The sequence below is a fragment of the Pomacea canaliculata genome, linkage group LG2, assembly GCF_003073045.1.
Source record: "Pomacea canaliculata isolate SZHN2017 linkage group LG2, ASM307304v1, whole genome shotgun sequence".
Classification (NCBI taxonomy): Eukaryota; Metazoa; Mollusca; class Gastropoda; order Architaenioglossa; family Ampullariidae; genus Pomacea; species Pomacea canaliculata.
In genome coordinates this window covers 7,729,857-7,750,688 of record NC_037591.1, presented here as the reverse complement: position 1 = coordinate 7,750,688, position 20,832 = coordinate 7,729,857, and the positions used below count along the sequence as shown (strand labels likewise).

Below are 20,832 nucleotides of genomic sequence, written 5' to 3'. Positions count from 1 at the left end.
TAAGCAGAGAAACGTCGTATGACATGTCAGTTATAAGTCTTCTGAAGGTATGCAACAGATTTTATGAACGTTCACTCAAGTCTTTATAAGAAACAATTTAAATCTTTTGTTTTGATGGGAAGGTGGACAGGCACCAGATCTCAGTCAGTTGTCCCTTGACTGATACCAATGGTGGGGGTAGTGGGGTAGACCACGTGACTAGACCCGGCAGCTGACAAGCCTCCCTCCCCCCTACTCAGTCCGAAGCGATGATGAGCAGGTCCTGTCACACAATGACCGCCAGGCTGCCACCCCGGTGACCTGGAAGTGACGCGATATTCCTCACCCACCCCGACCCCTACACCGACACTACATCATACTCAGCTTACTGCAGGCGTGCACGAAATACCCCACTTATTGACTCCAGGGCTAGGATGATCGAAACCAGCAGCAGGACAAAAAAAAAAAAAAAAGGAACCGCTTGACAGACACGGAGAGAGTTTGGTCCGACAGATTAGCACGCGCGTCTGTCAGTCTGTCACGTGCTGGCATAGAGCATGTGTCGGCGATTACTTCCCCTTTGTTCACTCAAACGTGAGGAGGATGTCGAAGAAGGCCACAGTGTCTTTAAGTGTGGTTATCCGAGGGAGGAAAGAAAAAAAAAACAAACAACAATCAACAAACAAATAAGTGAAAGTTCCTGTTTCTGACTTCACGCTCGGCTCCTTACTAAGTGTAACTCGAGCTTTCTGTAAAAATAATAATAACAAAAAACTGATTCTGAACTAGCCCACAGTATGTTTCTATTTTAGGGATGTTTTGGCCAAACTATTTTTCTCAAATCAAGATAAAAACCGGAAAGAGTTCAAAATCTGTTTCGAAGTTCAGGGAGAAGTGAAAGGACAGGCTCTAGTGGGGTAGATAGAGAGAGAGTGGGGTGGCGGTGTCAAAGAAGAGCAAACTTATCACTTCGTACCTACTTTTTGGACTCGAAAAACACACAAGAATCGGAAACGTTTAACAGATGCACAGACGAGATAGTTTCAATTCGACTGAATGGCCGTTGACAGCTGTCGTTGCTCCCTTCCATGTACCTCCACCTCCACTTCCTTCCCCCCCAAGAGGCGGGGAGCGCGCGTGCACAGTGGGAACAAACAAGTACACAACGACGATGTCGAGGCCTCTAGGTACGGCGCCGGGGAGCAGCACTTGGCACGACAAGCCAGCGCACGCGCGCGAGCGAGATGGTTGAGGGGAGGGGGAGGGGAGAGAGAGAGCGTACTTCCGGTTATGCGCGAGAGGAAGATGCTGCGCCGCCTCCGCCGCTGCGCATTAGCTGAGCGCTGGACACACGAGCTTACGCTCAAAGTGGCAGATCAGTAAACATGGAAACAATTGCCAGGCAGGCAGGCGAGCAGAGGGGGGAGAAGAGACGGGGGGAGAGAGAGGGGATCCTAAATGCTGTCAGCCTCATCAGCCTTATCTGCGCATGCGCGAGTTAGTCACCCCCGGGGAGGCCCCCTGTCTTAACTCAGACCGTCAGCGCTCAAAGTAACTATCTCAATTTTTTAAAGATATAAACAAATAAGCCAGTGACTATCTATCTACTAGGATACCCCTTATCCCCGACATCGCGAAGGGACACTACCCAGAAGGCAAGCAAGACCCAGTGATCTGTCTACACTGACGGGGTGGGTTGGAGCTTTACCCGCGAACTTCGTCAGGGGTAAGGGGTTAAAAAGTGTAAGCGGGATGAGTTGGAGGAAGCTGGGTGGGTGGGTGTGATGGTGGTGATGGTGGTGGGGTAGAGGTTGGATGGGAGGTGAAGGCAAAGTTGCAGGTGGGGTTTGAAGTTTACGGACTGTTTTAAATCAGGGTATTAGAAGGAAAGCTCTTGATTATGGAGCGAGGATAAGAGTACCCGGTTTACCCACGGCCAAGCACATGTCCTCGGGGGGTTGGAAAGTCAAAATGGGTCGGGGTGAGAGCTAGGTTGATATGCAGGCTGGACATGATGAGTTTGCACGTAGTCCGATGCAAATATTCTAGTTGGATAGGAGTCGGTTCGAATCCCATGGTAGAACATCTCTATTTTCCAATCTGTTAGTCTTGTTCCACTCCTGTCAAACTCCATTTCTGTTGATTATCCGTCGGTTCATGCAATCATCGACTGTAAACTAAGTCGATAATAGAAAATTTTGCATGAAATCAAAGATGATGCAGTCTTAATTTGAAAAAGAAGAGGAAAAAAAAAAAAAGCTTCGCTTTCTCAACCTCTTTAAAAAAGAACAGAAAGTTGATACATTTTTTTTTTATCTACCCCATTGATCATTTGAACCTAAAAAGCACTCTGAACACGTCCGCATCTTCTAGAAAGTTCAACACAACATTTCGAAATAAATCCACAATGCACCTTAACAGATTAGGTCACCGATCCCGAGTTTATTAAAAGATCCCCCTCCCCTAAACCTGAAATACCCCGTAAACAATCTTACAGGTGTACAGGGAGGGTAGGTCCTGTCCTTACTGGTTGTTGCGGGTGCGTCCCTGACACGTGATCACAACTGGCCTGACCGTGTGTTGGGCTCTGTGGACGCACGCTGTGTACCAACATCGGGTAGCAGATAGGGGTGGCGAGAAAAATATACGTAAAGATCTACCCCATTGTAAATCTTTACGAACACCGGCTTCAACGCTCGTCCATCCATTCGAACAACAGCAAAAAGAAAGAAAGAAAAAAAAAGGTCAACACCGTACCACCGTGACCCGTGGTGCAGCCGCATTTCGTACATCACCACCGCTCCCCCTCCCCATGCCTCCCACCGGCACAGACCTGTTGTGTGATCGATAGACAGGTATGGCAAACCTGTAGTCAGTCCCCTGTCACCCGCAGCTCTTCATTCCACAACCCTTCCACCTACCCGTCCACCACCACCACCACCACTACCCACAACGCACCACTCCCCTCTGCCCTTGGCCTTTCTCCCCCACTCCCCGGGCGGCAACTGTCGCGAGGTAGACGACGGTGAGTCTGGGGGCGCGCGCGTGTGTGTGTTAGCCTCAGCCTGGTCTACAACACGGTGTGTCCGTGTGTGTGTGTGTTATTTATACCGCGGTAACTGCCAGTCAGTACACGCCGCCAGCCCCACGCCCAGGGAAAAAAAAAAAAAAGGTGGAAGGGGGGTGAGATGAGGACTGGGGGGTGTACAGGAAGGTTGGCGTATGCAGGGAGGGGGAGTGGGCGAGCGAGCGAGCCTTCGTGGAGGGGTGGGGAGCGTATACGTCACCCAGCCAGACGGTGCCTACCCACGATACGGGCCTCTCCACCCCCTCCCCTCGCGCACAGCGCTTCACGTGGATCCCGCGGGGCCCAATCAGGGGGCAGGGACAGGCTCGTGACGCAAACGGACACTCTGCCATATTTGGAGATCCACCCAGCGCGACCCTCTTCTCTTTCTCTCCCTTCGCCACCCACCACCCCTTGCCACTGAGAGAGCGCGCGCGAGGGACGGGCACAGCCGGGCCAGCAAACCTTCCCACGTCCATCAATTGACGACCAGAAGGAGGAGGAGGAGGAGGAAAAGGGGTGGGTGGGTACCGGAGGAAACCCTGAATTCGACCAAAACGACAGGTGTGTGTTGGTGTGTGGTGCACGAACGCGTGCGCGCACGTTTTGGTGTACGTGAGAGAGGCAACGACTTGTGACTTGGTTACTGGGGAGGGACGAGGCTTTAGAAACCTCTCGGCAGTGCTGTACCATCAGGCTTCCTTCTCTCTCTCTATCACGCCATTGATCCACCGCCAGCCCTGGGGTCCGGGCGAGCCCACGAGCTTGGACTGAGTTGTGTGCTGTACAGACGCCGTTAATGGCCGCTCGCCAGTCAGCCCCGCGCTTGCCTAGCAACAAGTCCAGCGAAACGCTTCCCAACTCCGGAGTTGAAGGAGGTAGGTAAATCCGTAATTTTCTTTTTTAGTCAGAAAAAAACTTTTCCTTCTTTTTCTCTCCCCCCTTCACAACCCCTCTCTCAATCCTCCGTGAATTAGTCTAGAAGGATGTTGATGTGGCGTGATTCAGGAGTGGCTCACCGTGCCATGGCGGACACTCTACGCGGCAGTGGTTCGTTCGTTCGAGAACGTGGTGGTGGTGGTGGGGATGGTTGATGGGGTGGTGGGTGTTTCCGACTTGGCGACTGGCACTTGTTGCGTTGGCTGTGGGGAGCAGTGGGTACACCGTTGATGAGTGCACTCAGGAAGCACTATATACTCTCCCCGTGTGTGTGTGTGCGAACGAACCCACGCACGCACGCACGCACGCGCGCTGGTGTGTCGTTTAGCGGTCTATCAACGCCTTCATCCTGCCCTTCGTACTGATGTCAGGCTGCTGCTGCAACAACAACACACAGCCATCAGGCGACTCCGCTAACTTTTGTTTTGTTTCTGCCAAATGCGCCGCGTGTTTCTTAGCATCTCGTGCGCGTGGCGTTATTTTTACCCCGCAGCGTGTTGTGCGGCATCGCGCATATTTAAACCCTGTTACGTCACACTCGGGTGGCGGAGATTGCCGAAGCGAGCTTCGGGATTTTCCGTCGCGTTTCTGTAAAGCTTCGTAGGTGGGAAGGGAAAGTCCACAATGTTCGCTATTATGTGCGCGTGCTTTTGATATATGTTTGTGTTTCTCTTTATGAAATCGAGTTGTTTTTTTTTCTTGCTGTGTCAGCTGTTATTTAAAGGACTGGAGAGATCGTGTGGCCGACATTTTTTTTTTTTTTTTACCTGACGACGAGAAAAACTAAGCTATCACTTTCGAGTGGCTGGTGGTGAGGGGTAGGATGTTGACTGGCTTCAAAGGTCAGATAGCCAGCGTAGTCACTTTCTGTCGTCAGTACCCATCAACCATCACCATCCTACACCCCATCCCCACCCCTAACGAAGTCCCACCCGGTGCTGTCCTCATTCCGAGACTCGAAAACTCGACTGAGTATTTTGAAAACCAGTTGTAGACAGAATATATGAACACTTTTCTCCTGGATTTCTGAAACACAATCCGTCTGCCATTCATTCTTTAATGTTGATGGAAAGACATTGCTAGGTGTAGATAGGAAATACAATTATTTTTAACAGCAGTTTTTAACTTTTTATTTTTTCTTTTGCAAACACGTTAAGAAGTTTTCTTTCCTCGACGCTGAACACTTTTCTGGTTAACTACTTTCTCTCCGTAAACAATATTTTACCTGGTCTACACTTCAGACTTGATCCACGTTTCGAGCCTGGTGATCGATGACAGTTTTTGACTCTCAAAGTATGAAGAGGAAGAAAATGACAAGTTTCAAAGAGTTCATAGCTGCCGACGAGACGCGAATACCAGCCTACGATAAACTGTTGACCTTTGTTGGTGGAGGAAGATGTGAGATCTTATTGCGAGTATTTTGTTATACAGATGACATTTTTGTTCTTGATAAATACACATATATGTCTGTATATATATATAGTCTAAACAATTTAATGTAATATAGAGAGCTGAAAATACTTTTTGTATATTTAAAAATATAAAAGAAGATTAGGAAGATATACTTTTCAAGAGCTTTTGATGTGTGCATATATATATATACACACACTCATTATTCAGTGAGAGAGAGAAGGAATTGAGACTTTGTCGAGAGCATGTCTTTTCTCGAGACACGAGAAAGGTGTGAGTTGTACTCACTGTATCACGCATGCACACTTCGGAATTCTGTTTTTTTTGCGTGCTCACGTGCAGAGAACTAGAACAGACGAAACGTTCCACCTTGATAGAGAAGATAGGGAGGGTGTGTGTGTGGGTGGATTTGATTTATTGTTTGAGTTTTACGCCGTGCCAGCAACTAAGGAATATATCACTGTGAAAAGAGAGAGGATCGACATCCTATTGTTGTCTGGACAATATCAGACCTACTAGCTACTTATTAATTTTAGCGTTAATTTAAAGTTCATTAAACTGGAGAGAGAGAGTATTTATGTTCTGTTTATTGTAATAACGCTGTTTGTTATTAATTATACCAACATGTGACTGTAGCAAGCGATACAGCATTTATTGTTACCTGGATGGCGTCAACTGTTACCTGTGGAGGGAAAGCTGTGAACCTCTTGTTAATGTAGATTACTGGCAGCTGTCGGGTGGGGAGGTGGGAGTAGGGGCAGGAATGCCAGCTCGCTCTGTGTAAGAGAGTGTTTTGCTAATATAATTATTAGCACATAGCTTGCCAGAACTGTTACAGCGGAACAGAGGGCTACATGGCATACCTGTAGATCTTCACCTTTGTCATGCTGTAATTTTTTCTGCATATACACGTACAAACACAGAGCAAGAGAGATAGAGGGAAGAAGAAGAAAAACAACAAATTTCATTTAAAAAAATGCATGTACAATGGTCGTCCTGATAGCAGGAATCGAAAGTGAAACTTCAATCTGGTGTGCACTCGTGTGCACCATCGTGCTGTCGGCTCATTAACTACATGAACAAACAAACATCTCTATACACTGTTGTGTCCTGCAGCGCCAACAAGTCACTGGTGCAACAACTTTTTTATTTAAAACAACAACAACAACGGGATGGTCCTGTGCATCAGTTAGGCACGTCAAAACACGGTTTGTTTTCTAACTCCCACCCACTCCTCCCCAATACATCAGGGTGCTTTTATTTTGTTTGTTTTTTTTTTTTTCTTTTGGGGCTCAACAATGACAACGGGATAGCTTATGTCCTGTGTGTTTGTTTATCTTCGTGTTTTGGCGTGCGAACGTGCGTGAGTGCACTGGAACAGATAGACAGAGCTGTCTCACAGGTAGGGTGCTTCATGGCAGAGACACACCGTGCGAAAGACACCTTCCTTATTTCTTCTTGCAGTCAGGAAACAGTAACCCAGGCTAGAGGGAGACTGTTAGGGTGTTGAGCACCTCCTTATTTCGGCAACAGTTCTCTCTCTTTGCCTCCTACCCTTCTTATTTATCCCCCACCCCACTACCCCGTGGTGCCAGCAAGGTTTGTGCTTATGATAGAAAGATGGTGTGTGTGTGATGATGGAAAAGAGGAAAAATATAAATGCTTTATTCAACAATCTGTCCTTCCCCTCTCCGGTCTTTGTGTACCAGGCGGACAAACAAGAACGAGGATGAAAAACTGTATGAGCAGATCATAGGAACAAACATCATGCAGTCTTGAAGTTGCCAGATCTTCTCTCAGGTTGTAGACAAATGTGATAATACATATCGCTTTCTTGTATGTGTACAGTAGCAAGAAAGGACCAACACTTCTCTGATTTCTGGAATATTTACGAGTAATAAATCGTTTCCTTGCACCGTCAAGAAATGGCAACCGGACGCAAAGTGGATTTCATTTTCCTCAGCCATTTTTTTTTTTTTTTTGGTCGAAGTAAACAGATCGGATATTGCTGTGAATCATTTCTGTGTCTGTGAAAATATGGCTTTCCAAGTCAGAAATGGCAAGAATAAATTTTGCCATCACAATAACTCTTGTCGCAAAAACAGTGATGGGGTGACAGAACATCCTGCACACGTTGAAAGGTCCGCTATTAGAGAGTGAGAGTGAATGAGAGAAGGAGAGAGGAGGAGGGGTCTGGGTGGTGATGATGGTGGGAAGGGGGAAGCTGCTGACGTGTTGAAATCCTCCCAGCCTCTGGGAATGTGAGGATAGTAGCGGCAGATGACTGGATATCGGTGCTAATTTCTACTGACTACATGATCGCTGGAAGAATCTGAAACTTGTCTTGGTGTTGTTTGTCTCGCGTATATTTTTCTCCTCGACCTTTGGTAATTATTTAGAGAAATGAAGACCTGTCGTCGTCTCTGAAGCAGATTTTTACTCCGTGAGATGAGAGAAAGGGAAGGAGAAAGAAAATATTACTTAATGTGTAACCAGCTTGCATGTGCACCGAGATCCTTTTAAGAAAGGTGAAGCCTACTTGCTGTTTCCCTTCGAAGAGAATCCAAATTATCTCATAACGAATGAGTCTGTAACGGTTTCCCAACTTTTTTCTTCGACGAGCCTCGACTATCAAAACTTTATTTTGTGGTTTTGTTTTCCCAGCTACCCACAATAAAAGTGTGCAAATAAGTTTGCTGCATTAGGTGAACTATGCCACGAGTTCGGAACAATTCAGTTTAAACCCAGGAATGCCGTATTCCAAAGTTCGAGAAGTGTGATGAGCAGTCACGTGACATGTCATGACACCGTTTTTTCCTACGATAAGCCTCCTTCACTGCCCCTCCCTATCCTGAATTGTAGGCACAGCTGTTGTCTCCATCAGATCAGTGTTTCACCATTGTTTGTTTGTTTAATTGTTAATCTGTTCCCTTCTAAAAGCCTCTTCGCCATGCTGCGATCGCCAACGTGTCCCACCCCTACCCTCCCGCGTTTCTTCTCCCCCCGCTCTCACCAGTCGTCTGTTCTCTCTCTCTCTTTTCCTCTCTTCCCCCCATCCCACCGTCTCTCTCGGTTCGATGCCAGGACAAGAAGAGGCATTATTATGTCCCCTGGCACAGGGCGCGTGGGAAAAACCAAGTTATCTTTCCATAACTGTTGACTTTCCCATAGCGGCCTGTGTATTCTGCTCCTATGCTGTTACATTCCACACAGCTAAAGCAGGTAGCCACCACCGCTTAGCCCCTGCTACCACCCCCGCCTCTCTCTTTTGTTTTTATACCCTTTCCTGGACTTTATTCTCACAACGGCTGTTTTGAATCCTTCGGCTCGGGCTTGACCCAACCCTCGGAATATGTCAAACAACCCACGTCACACCCACTTTGCCCCCCTTTTCTCATCCCAGTTCCCTCCATCACTCCGCCCCACCATCCAGCTGGCATGTTCCTCCTTTTGTGATCATGCCCCACTGTCACGGTTCTTAACACTACAATAGGAGAGAGAGAGATGGGAAAAAAAATTAAAAATTATTTTACTGTGTCATCCTTGGTGGATAAAGATGAAAAAGGAGGTGGTGGTGGGAAGGGGAGAACGAGAAACTGCTTTATTTCCAAGATTAAAAAAAAAAATCTTTTTATCTCGACAAGAAAGTTTTCTTGGCGTAAACAGGCTTTCGCTGCAAGGGAATTTTTATTCGAGCAAAAACACTGACATGCATCCTCCCCGTTACCTCCACGAAGAAACAAAAGAGGGAAGAAGGCTCGTGAGGTCATCGTGATTTCTCGTGGAATTCGAACGCTGTGGTGCATGCCGACGCTTATCACCGGGGTACACCGGGGTACACCGGGGCCATATCTACTCTCCGCCGCAGTCAGCGTCGCTCGTGCCGACTGGTGATACGCGCATGCGCAGTTGACAGCCCACCTTGTGAACGCTGCTCATATCGCGAGTTCACGGTTGTGTAGCACAAACATTACACCTCTGCTACAAAGTAAAGTGTCCGCTGAAACTAAAAGAACATTTAGAATACAAAGTTCCAGCTGAGAACAAATAAGAGCAGGGGCGGGGTGACACGAGAGTAAACCGCATCAAGGCACTAAGAATATTGAGGAGCTAGGTTCAGATCCCGCTTTTCGGCAAACAATTTTTTTCTCTAGATATGGAACTTGTTTACATGTTTGGGGTCGATTGACCCTGATATAGCCTCAATTACAAAATTTCGCGTGAATTCAAATTTAGGTATTATTATTACCTATTAACACACACACACACTTAGACGGTTTTAAATTATTATTTCATATTTTTTCCCTTAGGCAAAGTATAACAGGAAGAAAGCTATAAATGTGTAACATTTAAAATTGTTTATTACTCACGAATATGAATGCCAAGAGATTGTGGTCAAATGTATTTCAACAAGTGCTTTACAGAGAGAAGCAACAGCAAAAACCTATGTATGTTTGGCTACTCTTTTCTTGTTTCTCTTTCTTTTCTCCCTCCTCTCTCTCCATTTTTCTCTCTTTTTCTATCTGAGTAATACGTAAAAAAATATCTTAGACCGTTGGACACTATTACAACAGATAAATCACGAAAACAAGAGAGAGATGGAGTGAGTGAACGAGCAAAGGAAAGAATAATCGAACAAACGAAAAAAAAAAGGAAGGAAAAGGGGGAAACAAAGAAAGCCATACCCAGAGATAGCCGACTATCGTCAACTTGCACAGTTTTAAAGTGACAAACTTCTAACCGCCAGGCCATAATCCCACCCCTCAAAGAAAGATTCCTTTCTTCGGTTTCCCCACGCAGCGCTATCACGTGTAGGTGCAAAAATCCTGTAAAACAAGTTAGCCGTGTGAACAGTGCACCGCCGACACCAAAAAGAAAAAAAAAAGAAATAAAACAATAAGCCACTTTCGTGGTTTGGGGAACAATTAAAATAGAAAAAAAAAGAAAAATGAAAACAAAAGTTGTGTACATTTTGATCAAAGTGCAAAGCCACTGTTGTTGAATTACACAGCAGGTCGTTATACAAGAACGTTGACATTGTCATCACAAGATGTGACAATGCATGGCTCACCCATGTGTCACCCCGCAAACTGCGTACACAGTCTACTGCGCACGTCCACCCGAACACAGAGCATGAGAAGAGAGGAATACACGGCTGTAGGACCTCATTGTCAGTAGACGCTGCTAATAATTTATTTTTATTTATTTATCTATTTTACAACAATAATAATTGGTAATTTATATTAAGTGCTTTCAGTTACCCCGCCTCCTACTCCAAAAAAAAAAAGATCTTTTTCCTTCTGCGCTGACACACACGCACACACAGAGAAAGGTTCGCACGACAGATGGAAGAAATACTATTCAACCGTCCTGCGGAGGAATAGGAGTGACTAACTGTCCATTCCAACTGTGGTGGTTTGTTCACAGTTTACAAGGCTGGTTGTTGTTGATTGTTGTTGTAGTTGTGGCTTTGTGGCAGGGTGGGGGAAGACATGAATGTTGTAATCAAGGAACTTAAATTGTCGAGAGTAGGTCGTCTCCTACGCTCAGCCATGGAGGGCACTGCGGCCATGTTGTGGTAGTGGGCAATGGAAGTCACGTGACCGGGGATCTTATAATCGTTCATATCACCTCGTACATCGGTTTTTTTTTTTTTTTTTTGTGTTTGTTAAAGATTATTATGGTCTTAATACGTTCAGCACGTAGAGTACCTACCCGAGCTTGCCTCCTGTATCTCTTTACAAGACGAAGACCATCAAGACATTAAAGGACCTTTTACCATACTCAATCTCTACCTACTCTGGTGGTCGTGCACAACCTGCAGCCGGGTGGGAAAAGCAGACAGGTGTTGGGGCCAGTGGTGGAAGGTGGGATGGTAGGTGTGTGTATTGGGGTGGGTCTAATCAAGGCCCTGGCTTATATCCTTCACATCTCTAACGCTTGCCAGGCGAATTTTTTCTTCTTTTTTATTTTTGTTCTTCCTTTGTGTCTGAAATTAGGATTTTCCCTTGGCGGGTGAAGCCAGCACACACACACACGCTTGTAAGACCCATTAACTCTTTCGTTACCGGAACAGACCGCGCGGGTCTGTCACTTCCGCTTACCTTCCCCACCCCGCAGTCTCCTACCCCAACTCCCTCTCCACCCCACCACAACACCTGCCGGCAGCTCTGCTCAGGAAGCGGCGACGATGGAGGAGGGTATGAGTGTCGTGAACCGGTCAGTCCTGCCCATGATGGTGCGTTTCCTTTTTTTTTTCTTGGGTGGGTTGGGGAGAGGGAGGGGAGCGAGGGTGACTTGGGGGGAAAGGGTAGTGGTGGAGGTAGTGGGTCGATGGCCAGAAAGGGGAGTAAGCTATGCCAGTCGGTGTTCAATACGACGTGGTTAACACCCTCGTTATGTGAACATTGCGGAAATTCGTCTGGTGGCGACACCGACAACTTGCGGACGAAGTCTCGACGGCGAGACAACAGTCGTTGACGTCACACACAGGCAACAGTTTTGTTGTTGTTTTGAACACTCGCTGTTTTTTTTTTATTTCCTTCAGTAGATGTTGGTCTCTTTGGCTTCCATCCTAGTTTAGAGATCATTACCTCTGACTTCGCGAAAGCACTCTGACTTGTTTATCTTTCGGTTGACTACCTTTAGTAATTCAACGATATTCGCCTATCCACGAACTGACTGGTTTTTATTTCTTTGTAAAATGTCGCTAATGAGTTAAAGATATTTATCATTCACTAACCTGGCACCATTTATTTTGTTAATCCGTCACCTGTACATGTGTGCGCGTGCATGCGCGCGCTTGTTTGTTTTTGAACAGGTGTTCATCTCTTCGCACAAATATATTTGATATTTATCTTAACTCAAACAAACATTCTGGTCTGGGACATAATTCACCTGTCGTATTCTATATTTCATATCTCGGATTTAAATGTCGGTATTTTCTCCCTCATGTCGCCTCACCAGGTAGTTGTCATCACATTCATCTACAGACGAAACTGTTACGTGCGTCAGCAGCCTACCCACCACCACCACCACCACCACCACCACCTCCTCCTCCACCCCAAATGTCTTGCATTGTCATACCTCTTGTGCAAAGATTCCGCTTTTGCCAGCTTTGTTATATCAACTTGTAAGGCCACCGTCATAAAAAGAAGAAAAAGCGCAAAAGTATCGACATCACCTGACTAAAATAAAAATGAAGGAGAGAAAAAAGTAGAGATACTTAACGTCAGAGATTCAGGGAGAAGAACAGCTGTCTTAGAGCTATTGGCAATTCGATATCTCTTGTGCAATAACTCTCGACTGTTCACACAATTTTTGTGTCGTTGCTCAAGTGTAAAATACAAACTTGGAGACAAAAATGCTGTTAAGGATGTTAACATTTAATGAGTGAGTGGGTCGATAGGAAATAATTAAGAACAAAATTTAAGCTGAGTAACTAATTTAGAGGTAGTTGAGTAGTTCTGGCTGCCAGCAAAAAAATATATCTTATGTGTTTTCGTGTTTTTATTTTCGTTGTTCGTTTCTTTGTGTGGAGAGGACATACCTGTATTGATTAGAGCGAACAAAGTTCTGAAGAAAGGAGAAAAACGATTGTCTTTTGTGTGTACATATTTATTTGTTTATTGTGACTGGGTCGTCCTTTAAATAATCGAAACCTGAAGTGATTTTTTGCTGCATCTGGAATAGGCATCATCCCCGTTCCCCATCACCACCCTCCCAAGCCATGCTTGACCGCTCTTCTGGTATTATCCTCCTGCTGTACCTCCCGAGGCTGTTGTCATAAAGAAGTTAATCAGGACATAAAGCTCGACAAACAATTGTTGTTGACATCAGGTGCAGTTTATGTACTAACCGATTGATATCCAACCCCCTACCCCCTCATCTCTCGCCCCACCTTTAATTAATCTTTCTGTCTCGATGCCCGTCTGTCACTTTATTTATATATTTTATATTTGAAATATAAAAATGGAGGAGTATCGCTTGGCTGGTCATCTCCTACAGGCTCCACACCCAGTTGCTCGTCGACAATATAATCAATGCAGCTTGTCATTGCACTTTCTCGCTAGAGTTTGTTTTTGTTTTTGTTTGTTTGTTTGTTTTGTACGTTCAGTGCTTGTTAACCTGACGACGGGGAGGGTGAGATGTTGTGAATCGATGAAAGCTGCGCGTGCGCACGGAGACATACTTTCTATTCCTCTTTCTCTCTCTCTCAGACACACACCTATGCACAGACGGACACACGAACACACACGCACGCACAGGTGGGTTAAGTCATCGACGTGGTGGTCTCATTTTTTGTGTGACTGTCACCATCGTGTGATTACCACCACCACGACGACCACCGCCACACCACACACACTTCCTACCTTTTACATCGTCACACACACAGGTGCTAATCCCTGAAGCTCCTCGATTTTAGTTCACACTGATTCCCCCGCCCTATCCCCTGTCCCCATCCCCATCCCGACTTGTGCACTGAAACTCATAAACCACAACCACACTTACATTGAGTGCACGAGCTCACCTCCATCCGTGACACCAATGATTCTACCTTTATATTTTTTTTTAAAAAAAGATAAACCCTATCTTCAGAAATATTTAGTCCGATCTTTCCTCGTAAAAATAAAAATAAAACAACAAAAAGGATTCTGTGGAAACGCTAAACAGATTATATAACTTGTAATCTGGGATTTTTGAAAATCGCCATTTACTCCACAGACGATCTGTAAACCTATTTTTGAAATACGGGTTTCTTAGTTATTTGTTGGCAACTTTTGTTTATGAATGCCTTGTAACATTTAATCATCATCTGGAATTTCACATCCTAATACGAGATGTTGCTCAAACTGCGTAAGTGCCGTTCAGCCAGTTCCATTTTTTTGAAAAATTCAAACTTTCTTGGGCCATAATTATGCGGGAAAAGTAAAGGACAAAAAACTTCGGGTGTAATACGATAACTTTTCATGAAGTTTTCTCCTGGGGTATCCAATAATATTTATGCTTTTCAATCCTTAGGAAGGCTGGACGTAAATGAAATGCGACATTTGATCGCCTGCGACCTAAGAAAGATATTTTCTGTTACTAGTTCTTGTTTTTTTGTTTAGGTTAATGACGTGTCGATTTACTTTTGATGTTGATTTTTAGATATTTGTGAACTGCGAAACAGTACTGCGAGCGGTAAGCTACGAATGATATTAACCCGTCGATGGAAAAATTGAGAATGTTGTCGATGCAAACATGCATGAAAATCTCGGATCGGTTTCCTCCGGGGGCGAGTTTCTTTATGTCGGTAAAAAGTTTTAAAGGTATTTTATTGTAGAGCTTTATCTAAACGGGCAAGAAACCAACTAGTCCTGAAATATTCAGCCATCTCAGTTTCGTTGTGAAAGAAAGTTTATTTTTTTTGCGGAGGGGACTAGAAAACCGGTTCTGACGTCAGGTCTTAGTCTCCTCCACGCCCTAGTGAAATAAAATAAGTTTTTTTCTCGATTACAATTTTTTTGGTTCGTTTATATATAGACCAGTATCCTTTTGTGGCTTCAATTGTTGACCGAGTGGTGTGGTATGAAGGTAAAGGTATAAATCTTTTGTGAAAGTGGGATTGTTAAACCGATTACTTGTCCCAGTAAAATTTTTTGGTTTGTTTGTTTGGGTGGTGTCTGTCTCCTCTTCCCCACTCCCGCCTTACTTTCCCACCCTTCTACAGAATCAGGTACTCGTTCCACACCTGTCGGAAATATGTTGCGCCACACGGGTATCGAACCGGATGTCGTGTGGGCCTTCGGGTTGAGATGCTGCTGTTGCTGTAAGCGATAGTTATCCGCTACATCCTCGGTTTGCTTGGAATCTCATTACTTACAGAAGAAATAGCTTCTTACTGGGATTTTCCATTTCATCTTAGGGTTTGCTGTCTCATTCCTCTTTCAACAAACCACACAGGTTGTTACATTAATCACATGTTATACACGTGCAGTAATGAAGTTCACTATCATGCAGGTTTTAAAAAAAAAAATTCATTTACGGGTTTCATACTTCTGCAGTAAATAAACATTAATTAACGGTTATCAGAAATTGTGTTTGTATCAATTACCATCACCCATAAACACACACACACAAACGATCTAGGATACACCGGGGTTACCTATTTTGTTAATTAGACGAAATGACCCGACATAGCATCAAGATGTAGGACGGGGATCAAAGACTCACTCCGGGGGGAGCGTGGAGGAGACGAAGAGTTCATCTGGCAGCAGCGCGGCGCGTGAGAAAAGTTCACTGACAGACATATCGACCAACTTGCGATGGATACACTCGGCAAGACTTTACAGAGGATGCTGGGAATGAAGGAAGGGAGTAGGAGATAATTAGTGTTATGACTTACTGGGACGGTAATGAAGGTGAGAGTGGGATTCTATACATGATGTTGAGGGTGTATACTAATCGGGTGGAACCATCCCGAGACCACGGTGGGGGAAATTGCCGGTGCAATTACAGACAAAAAATATGTGTATGTATGTGTGTGTTTATGTTGTTGATAACTGACCCCTTCCCCTCAAAAAAAAAGTTCATTATTGGTTTATACAGGACAGGAAACAACCGTCCCCGGAGTTCCACCCGAATCCGAGCAGGCGGCGCGCAGTCGACTGGGAGGATGGCGAGGGGAGCCGTGCGCCCAGCCTGCAATTGCTTGTCATGTGATCGTTCTAATTTCACGTGGCCCGCAGTTGGCTGGCGCTTGACAGGGAGAAGGTTGGGAGGTGGGCTGGGGATGGGGAGGTTGGGGGAGAGGGTCTGGTGCGGCCCGCATTGGGATATGACTAGGGAGCGTCGCCGTCCCAACATCCTTCGTCCTGACAGTCGGGGAGAAAAAAAAAAAGAGAGAAAAAAGAAAGAAAAAAGTGATGATATAAATCTAGTTCTCGGAAATAGACTGAGCGCAGCTCAGCTTCCGATTACTAGAGCTCTCAAGCTAATAATAATGGCAGGCGGTAAGCGCGGCACAGTCAAGGGAGAAATCCATTATGGCCGTGAATCCAATGAGCCGGGTTTTTTTTTTTCTCTCTCTCTCCTTTTGGGAGATGGAGTGGGAGGGATACTTTTCAAGTGTTCCCGTCACCTGTGAAAAACTGTTGTCCTGTCTGACTGAACCAACGACTAGTGATCGGCTTTGGAGTGATCTTCGTGGACTTTCGGCACCTACGAAATTATCGCCTTTATCACCAGCAGAAGAGCCTTTTTTTGTAGGTATACATATTTGTTTTCGAATGGCTTGTTTCCAACCGTAGCACAAATGTTTTGAAAATTCACTTTTTCTGGAAAATGCGTCCCGCGGTGTCCGACACATAGCACACCCACACTCAGAATGTATACATACAGCTGCAAAAAGAAAAAGTTGAGCTTCAAGATTCCATGGGTAGTTCGAGTTTCTTTTTTTTTTTCAAAGTTTGTTAGCAAAGAAATTTTTCTTTTGGGGGAGGGAAGGCAGGAGGAGTGTCAAGAAAGCGAGAAGATTTTAGGGATGACCGGTAAAGGGCCGGGCACGAAACTGTTTGAAGGGGGAGGAGAGGGTGAGGCGTGCAGGCTGGCGCCCAAGCCGTCAGATTCCCCTGGGAACCTGTGAGCCTGCCGCTCTTCCCCTGTTCCCCTTGCCCTTTCCCTCCGCGCGCCGCCATGTTGACCTGCGAGACCACGTCCACCGGCGATGACATTCCTGCCCGAGGGGGAGAGAAAGGCCTCGTCACCCCCCTCTTCCCCGTCTCCCACCCCCTACACACAATCTCTCACCCCCGTGTGTTTCATCCCCTGAGGTTGGCCTCTGCCCCACCCCCAGTCCGCGGGCCTGTCATTGGTCAAGAGGCCAAAATCCTTCTTTGTGTTCAGGACAGGTTGGGGCCACTGGCCGGTGGTCTCTCTCGCCTTTCACTGCAGGTGAGGGTGGGGTAGGGGCTGGAGGAGTGGGTGGGCTTGGTGGTTGTGGGCAGCACACTCATGGCCGAAAGGGGAATTTCGATTCACCTGGGCCTGGAGTTGCCACGATGAGTGGTCGTGGCCACCTGTCATCCTGGTGATCATAGCTGAGGAAGAGATTCACATTCTTTATTGTTAGGCCCCTGACCCATAGAACTGGACTCGTGACCACGCCATTCCATTGTGAAAACATTATAATGTAAGCAAAACAGGCTGTATATCAGATTAAACACAGTAAACAAGTTGATAAACTGAAAAGTGTACTCTCGAACGAACATACATAATTATATTACATCAAGTCTTATGCTCAAATATTTATATTACACCAGCTTTATGCACACATACATAATTATATTACACACATACATAATTATATTACACCGACTGCTCGTTGTTGTTTTAGCCCGGAACATACTTAGTATATCAATCTGGCAACATTTTGTAAACAATGCTTATCAGTCAGAAAATTTAATACTTTCTGGTAAGTGTTTGCATTTTCAGGTAAACGTTTTGAGTCTCAGATCATTCAGGGCCATTATTCGAATAAAAGTTCATTTCATCATCGATGTCGGAGTTGATGGACATCTGGGTAACTGAGCATCGAGGGCAGAATATCTGTGTTTGTTGAGAGGAATTTCAGAAGCACCGATCCTGACTCGAATCCGAATGTCTCGTAAATGTTATTAGTAACAAAGTAAAAATAAAGTTGAAGCGAAATATCAAATTAAAAAATTCTGTAAGCAGTAAATCTGTCAGACTAGATATGTGATCATGGCGGTTCTGTTTGAAACAATCAACTAATATTTCTTTGTAGACTTGGACAAACCATTTAACATCTTCCATCCTGATTTTCCCAGCAAACCCAAACCCGTTTCTGTAAAGATGATCGTGTATTTTACATATCCAGTAGGACCTGTTGTTCAAAGGTAGCAGCATTTTGTTTGAGATGCGAGTGTGACAGAATGAAGGGAGGAGTAGAAAAGTAACTAGTAAAAACATTAACCAACAAACAAAAGAAATAATGAAAAGAAGAGACCAACAGATATCCTACCGATGAGAAGGGAAGGAAGGAAAGAAAGAGAAAAGGAATGCTTGGATGTGTGCAGTCTCGGTCATCATTACTACCCGCCATCTCTCCACCCGTATGAGTCTACAAAATGATACCCGCTAAATTTTATGTCCGCCATCGCCAAGACCTTTAGAAAACAACTGTTACGATGGTGTTCTTAGGTCTGTCTTCTCGGCTTGTACCGGTTCTGAAACAGTTATGATCATTTAGAGGTTTGCTAAAAATCATGCTGTGTCATGCTTACCTCATTGCCCACAATTACAGTTTTCTGTCAGTCACTTTTATTTTTTTTCTTCTGTTCACCCAGCCAGCGCTTGTAGCAGACAGTAAAGGGTAGAAGTGTGGAGTCAGCAATTACAATTGTAGCAGCACTTGTCATTGTGCCAGTACTTCTTTCCTTCCCACCCCCTTTGGTTTTTTTTTCTCTTTTCTTTCCATTTTTTTTTTTTTTTGTTCCTGTCTTTCTGCAGGGAGATGACGGTTTAGCATTTGCTGATCGTAAACACAGCAAGCGGTGATTGAAAGTGAGCTGCTCACCCGCCAGATGCTATTATGTGATTATCGTTTCGCTTTTAACAAGTATTTGGCTTGGAGAGACCTGCCGTGTCTATTTGTCCCTGTATCATGTGATAAGAGACAACATGTTTTTAATGCCGGCAAAGACAGAAATTTGCTTTATTAAGAACCAGCGCCAACGGAAAGAACGCTTGAACAAACGGAGCGGAGATCAAAGATGCTGACCAGCTGGAGAGAGAGAGAAAGTACAACAAAGAAGAATCCACCCTCCTCTCTCTCTCTTGTGTGTGTTTTCTGAGAGGGAGAGAGAGGGAGGAAGATTATGGAAACATGTTTTTCGTGTGGTATTGTTCGGTTATCCAGCGCCTTCCCAAGATGCGTCAATGATTTTTTTTTTTTTTTTTTTTTTTTGTTTTGTTTTGTTGTTGTTTTTTTTAAAGTATCATCGTTTTTTTTTTTTTCGTGAGCGAACTTTTCGCTTATCTCTTAACAGAACTTGCTCAGCATTTCCAGAGTCAAACGTCGGGTGGAAACGATCTCGGGTGACCTGGACTAGGGTGGGGTTTGGCAGGTAGGAGAAAATGGGGTGGATCTGTGGAAAGTTGCTTTAAAAATACACCATGGGTATACATCTCTCACTTCCCATCCCACCCGTTTATAAAACATCGATACTTTCAGAAACTCATAATAATATGTAAGTTTACGAGTATGTGTGTGCGCCCGCGTTTGTAAAATGTATCTTTATTTCCTTCTCTCTCTCTCACACGTGTACCTACAAACATTCTGCATTTTTTGGCATATTATTTTCAGACTATGACTTGTCGAGTATATGGGTTGCTATAGATCATCTACTGGTAAACTGCTTGTCTTTTCAACAATTTTTGCCATCGCTCGTAGATTTGCAGTTTACTAGCAGCTTGTCGACTGTGATGATCAAATAGCGTCCGACAATTTGTAATCGGATATTTAGGATTTACTTAAAACGGTCTCAAAACGGTTTTATTGGTCTGTCTGTTTTTTATTTTTTGAATTATGTGTCGGCGAAATATTTCACCAGACCTGGTTGAGTTTCTTTACAAAACGATTTATTTGACTGTCTTAATTTTTCTTTCCTTAATCAAATCATGCCGATGGTTTGTAATCAGATTTCGTCGAGGGTTCTTGTTCAGATATAGGCGACCATTCTTTATTATATCTCGTCAACATTTTTTTTGTTCGGTCAACAACAAGATTTCTTGAATTTCATTTATTTATCCCTTGACTGGTATCAGTTATGAAGGTCCACCGGAAATGGTCGTCAGAGTAAACAAGTGAGTAGATGCAGCGGCTGACAATACTCGCCATTTAGTCTTGTCTTAAAGGTGGTGACCAGGTCTTGAACGGCCAGAACACTTCTTCATGTTTGGATCCAGTTGGTATCCTCTGTCCACCTTGGTTTCGATTCGTTTGCAAGGTAACCCCCCAAGAACGGCCTTCGTGTGTCGTGGCGGGTCACGTGGCCGAAGTAAACTTGCGAGAAAGGGTTCCTGTATGGTGTCCCCCCGAGTGTAGCGACCATGCTCCGTACAAAGTCACTGGTTTTGTGTTACACGTTCTCGAATGCCCGTATTTTCTCTCCAAACAGACATCTAACATTCGTACAGAAGGATGGGAAGTATGCGAGAAGTGTATTTGCTCAGCAAACCCGATGGCGTGGCTTCGCCAGATCCTGTCTGATCTGACCTTTGCCATTGTCACTGTTGCGATCCTGAAGCAGATGTCTGCGCATCTTTGGACAATGTGGTTTCTTTGGAAACCTGTCCACCTCCCCAAATTGTCTCTCTTCTTATTCTGCTTTATTGTTGCCGTTGTTAACCACGACTTTGCTTTTGTCAGTTCA

At 44.9% G+C, this 20,832-nt stretch overlaps 1 protein-coding gene across 1 annotated transcript in view; it reads left to right on the top strand.

Moving 5' to 3' along the window:
* Positions 1-3,144: 3,144 nt before the first annotated feature.
* The window catches only part of LOC112554371 (NGFI-A-binding protein 1-like), a 77,678-nt gene continuing 59,990 nt past the window's right edge, over positions 3,145-20,832 (top strand). Inside the window, exon 1 of the mRNA XM_025222168.1 lies at positions 3,145-3,924. Coding sequence (XP_025077953.1) covers positions 3,846-3,924 — 79 coding nt within the window. The 5' untranslated portion in view covers positions 3,145-3,845. The remainder of the gene's footprint in view (positions 3,925-20,832) is intronic.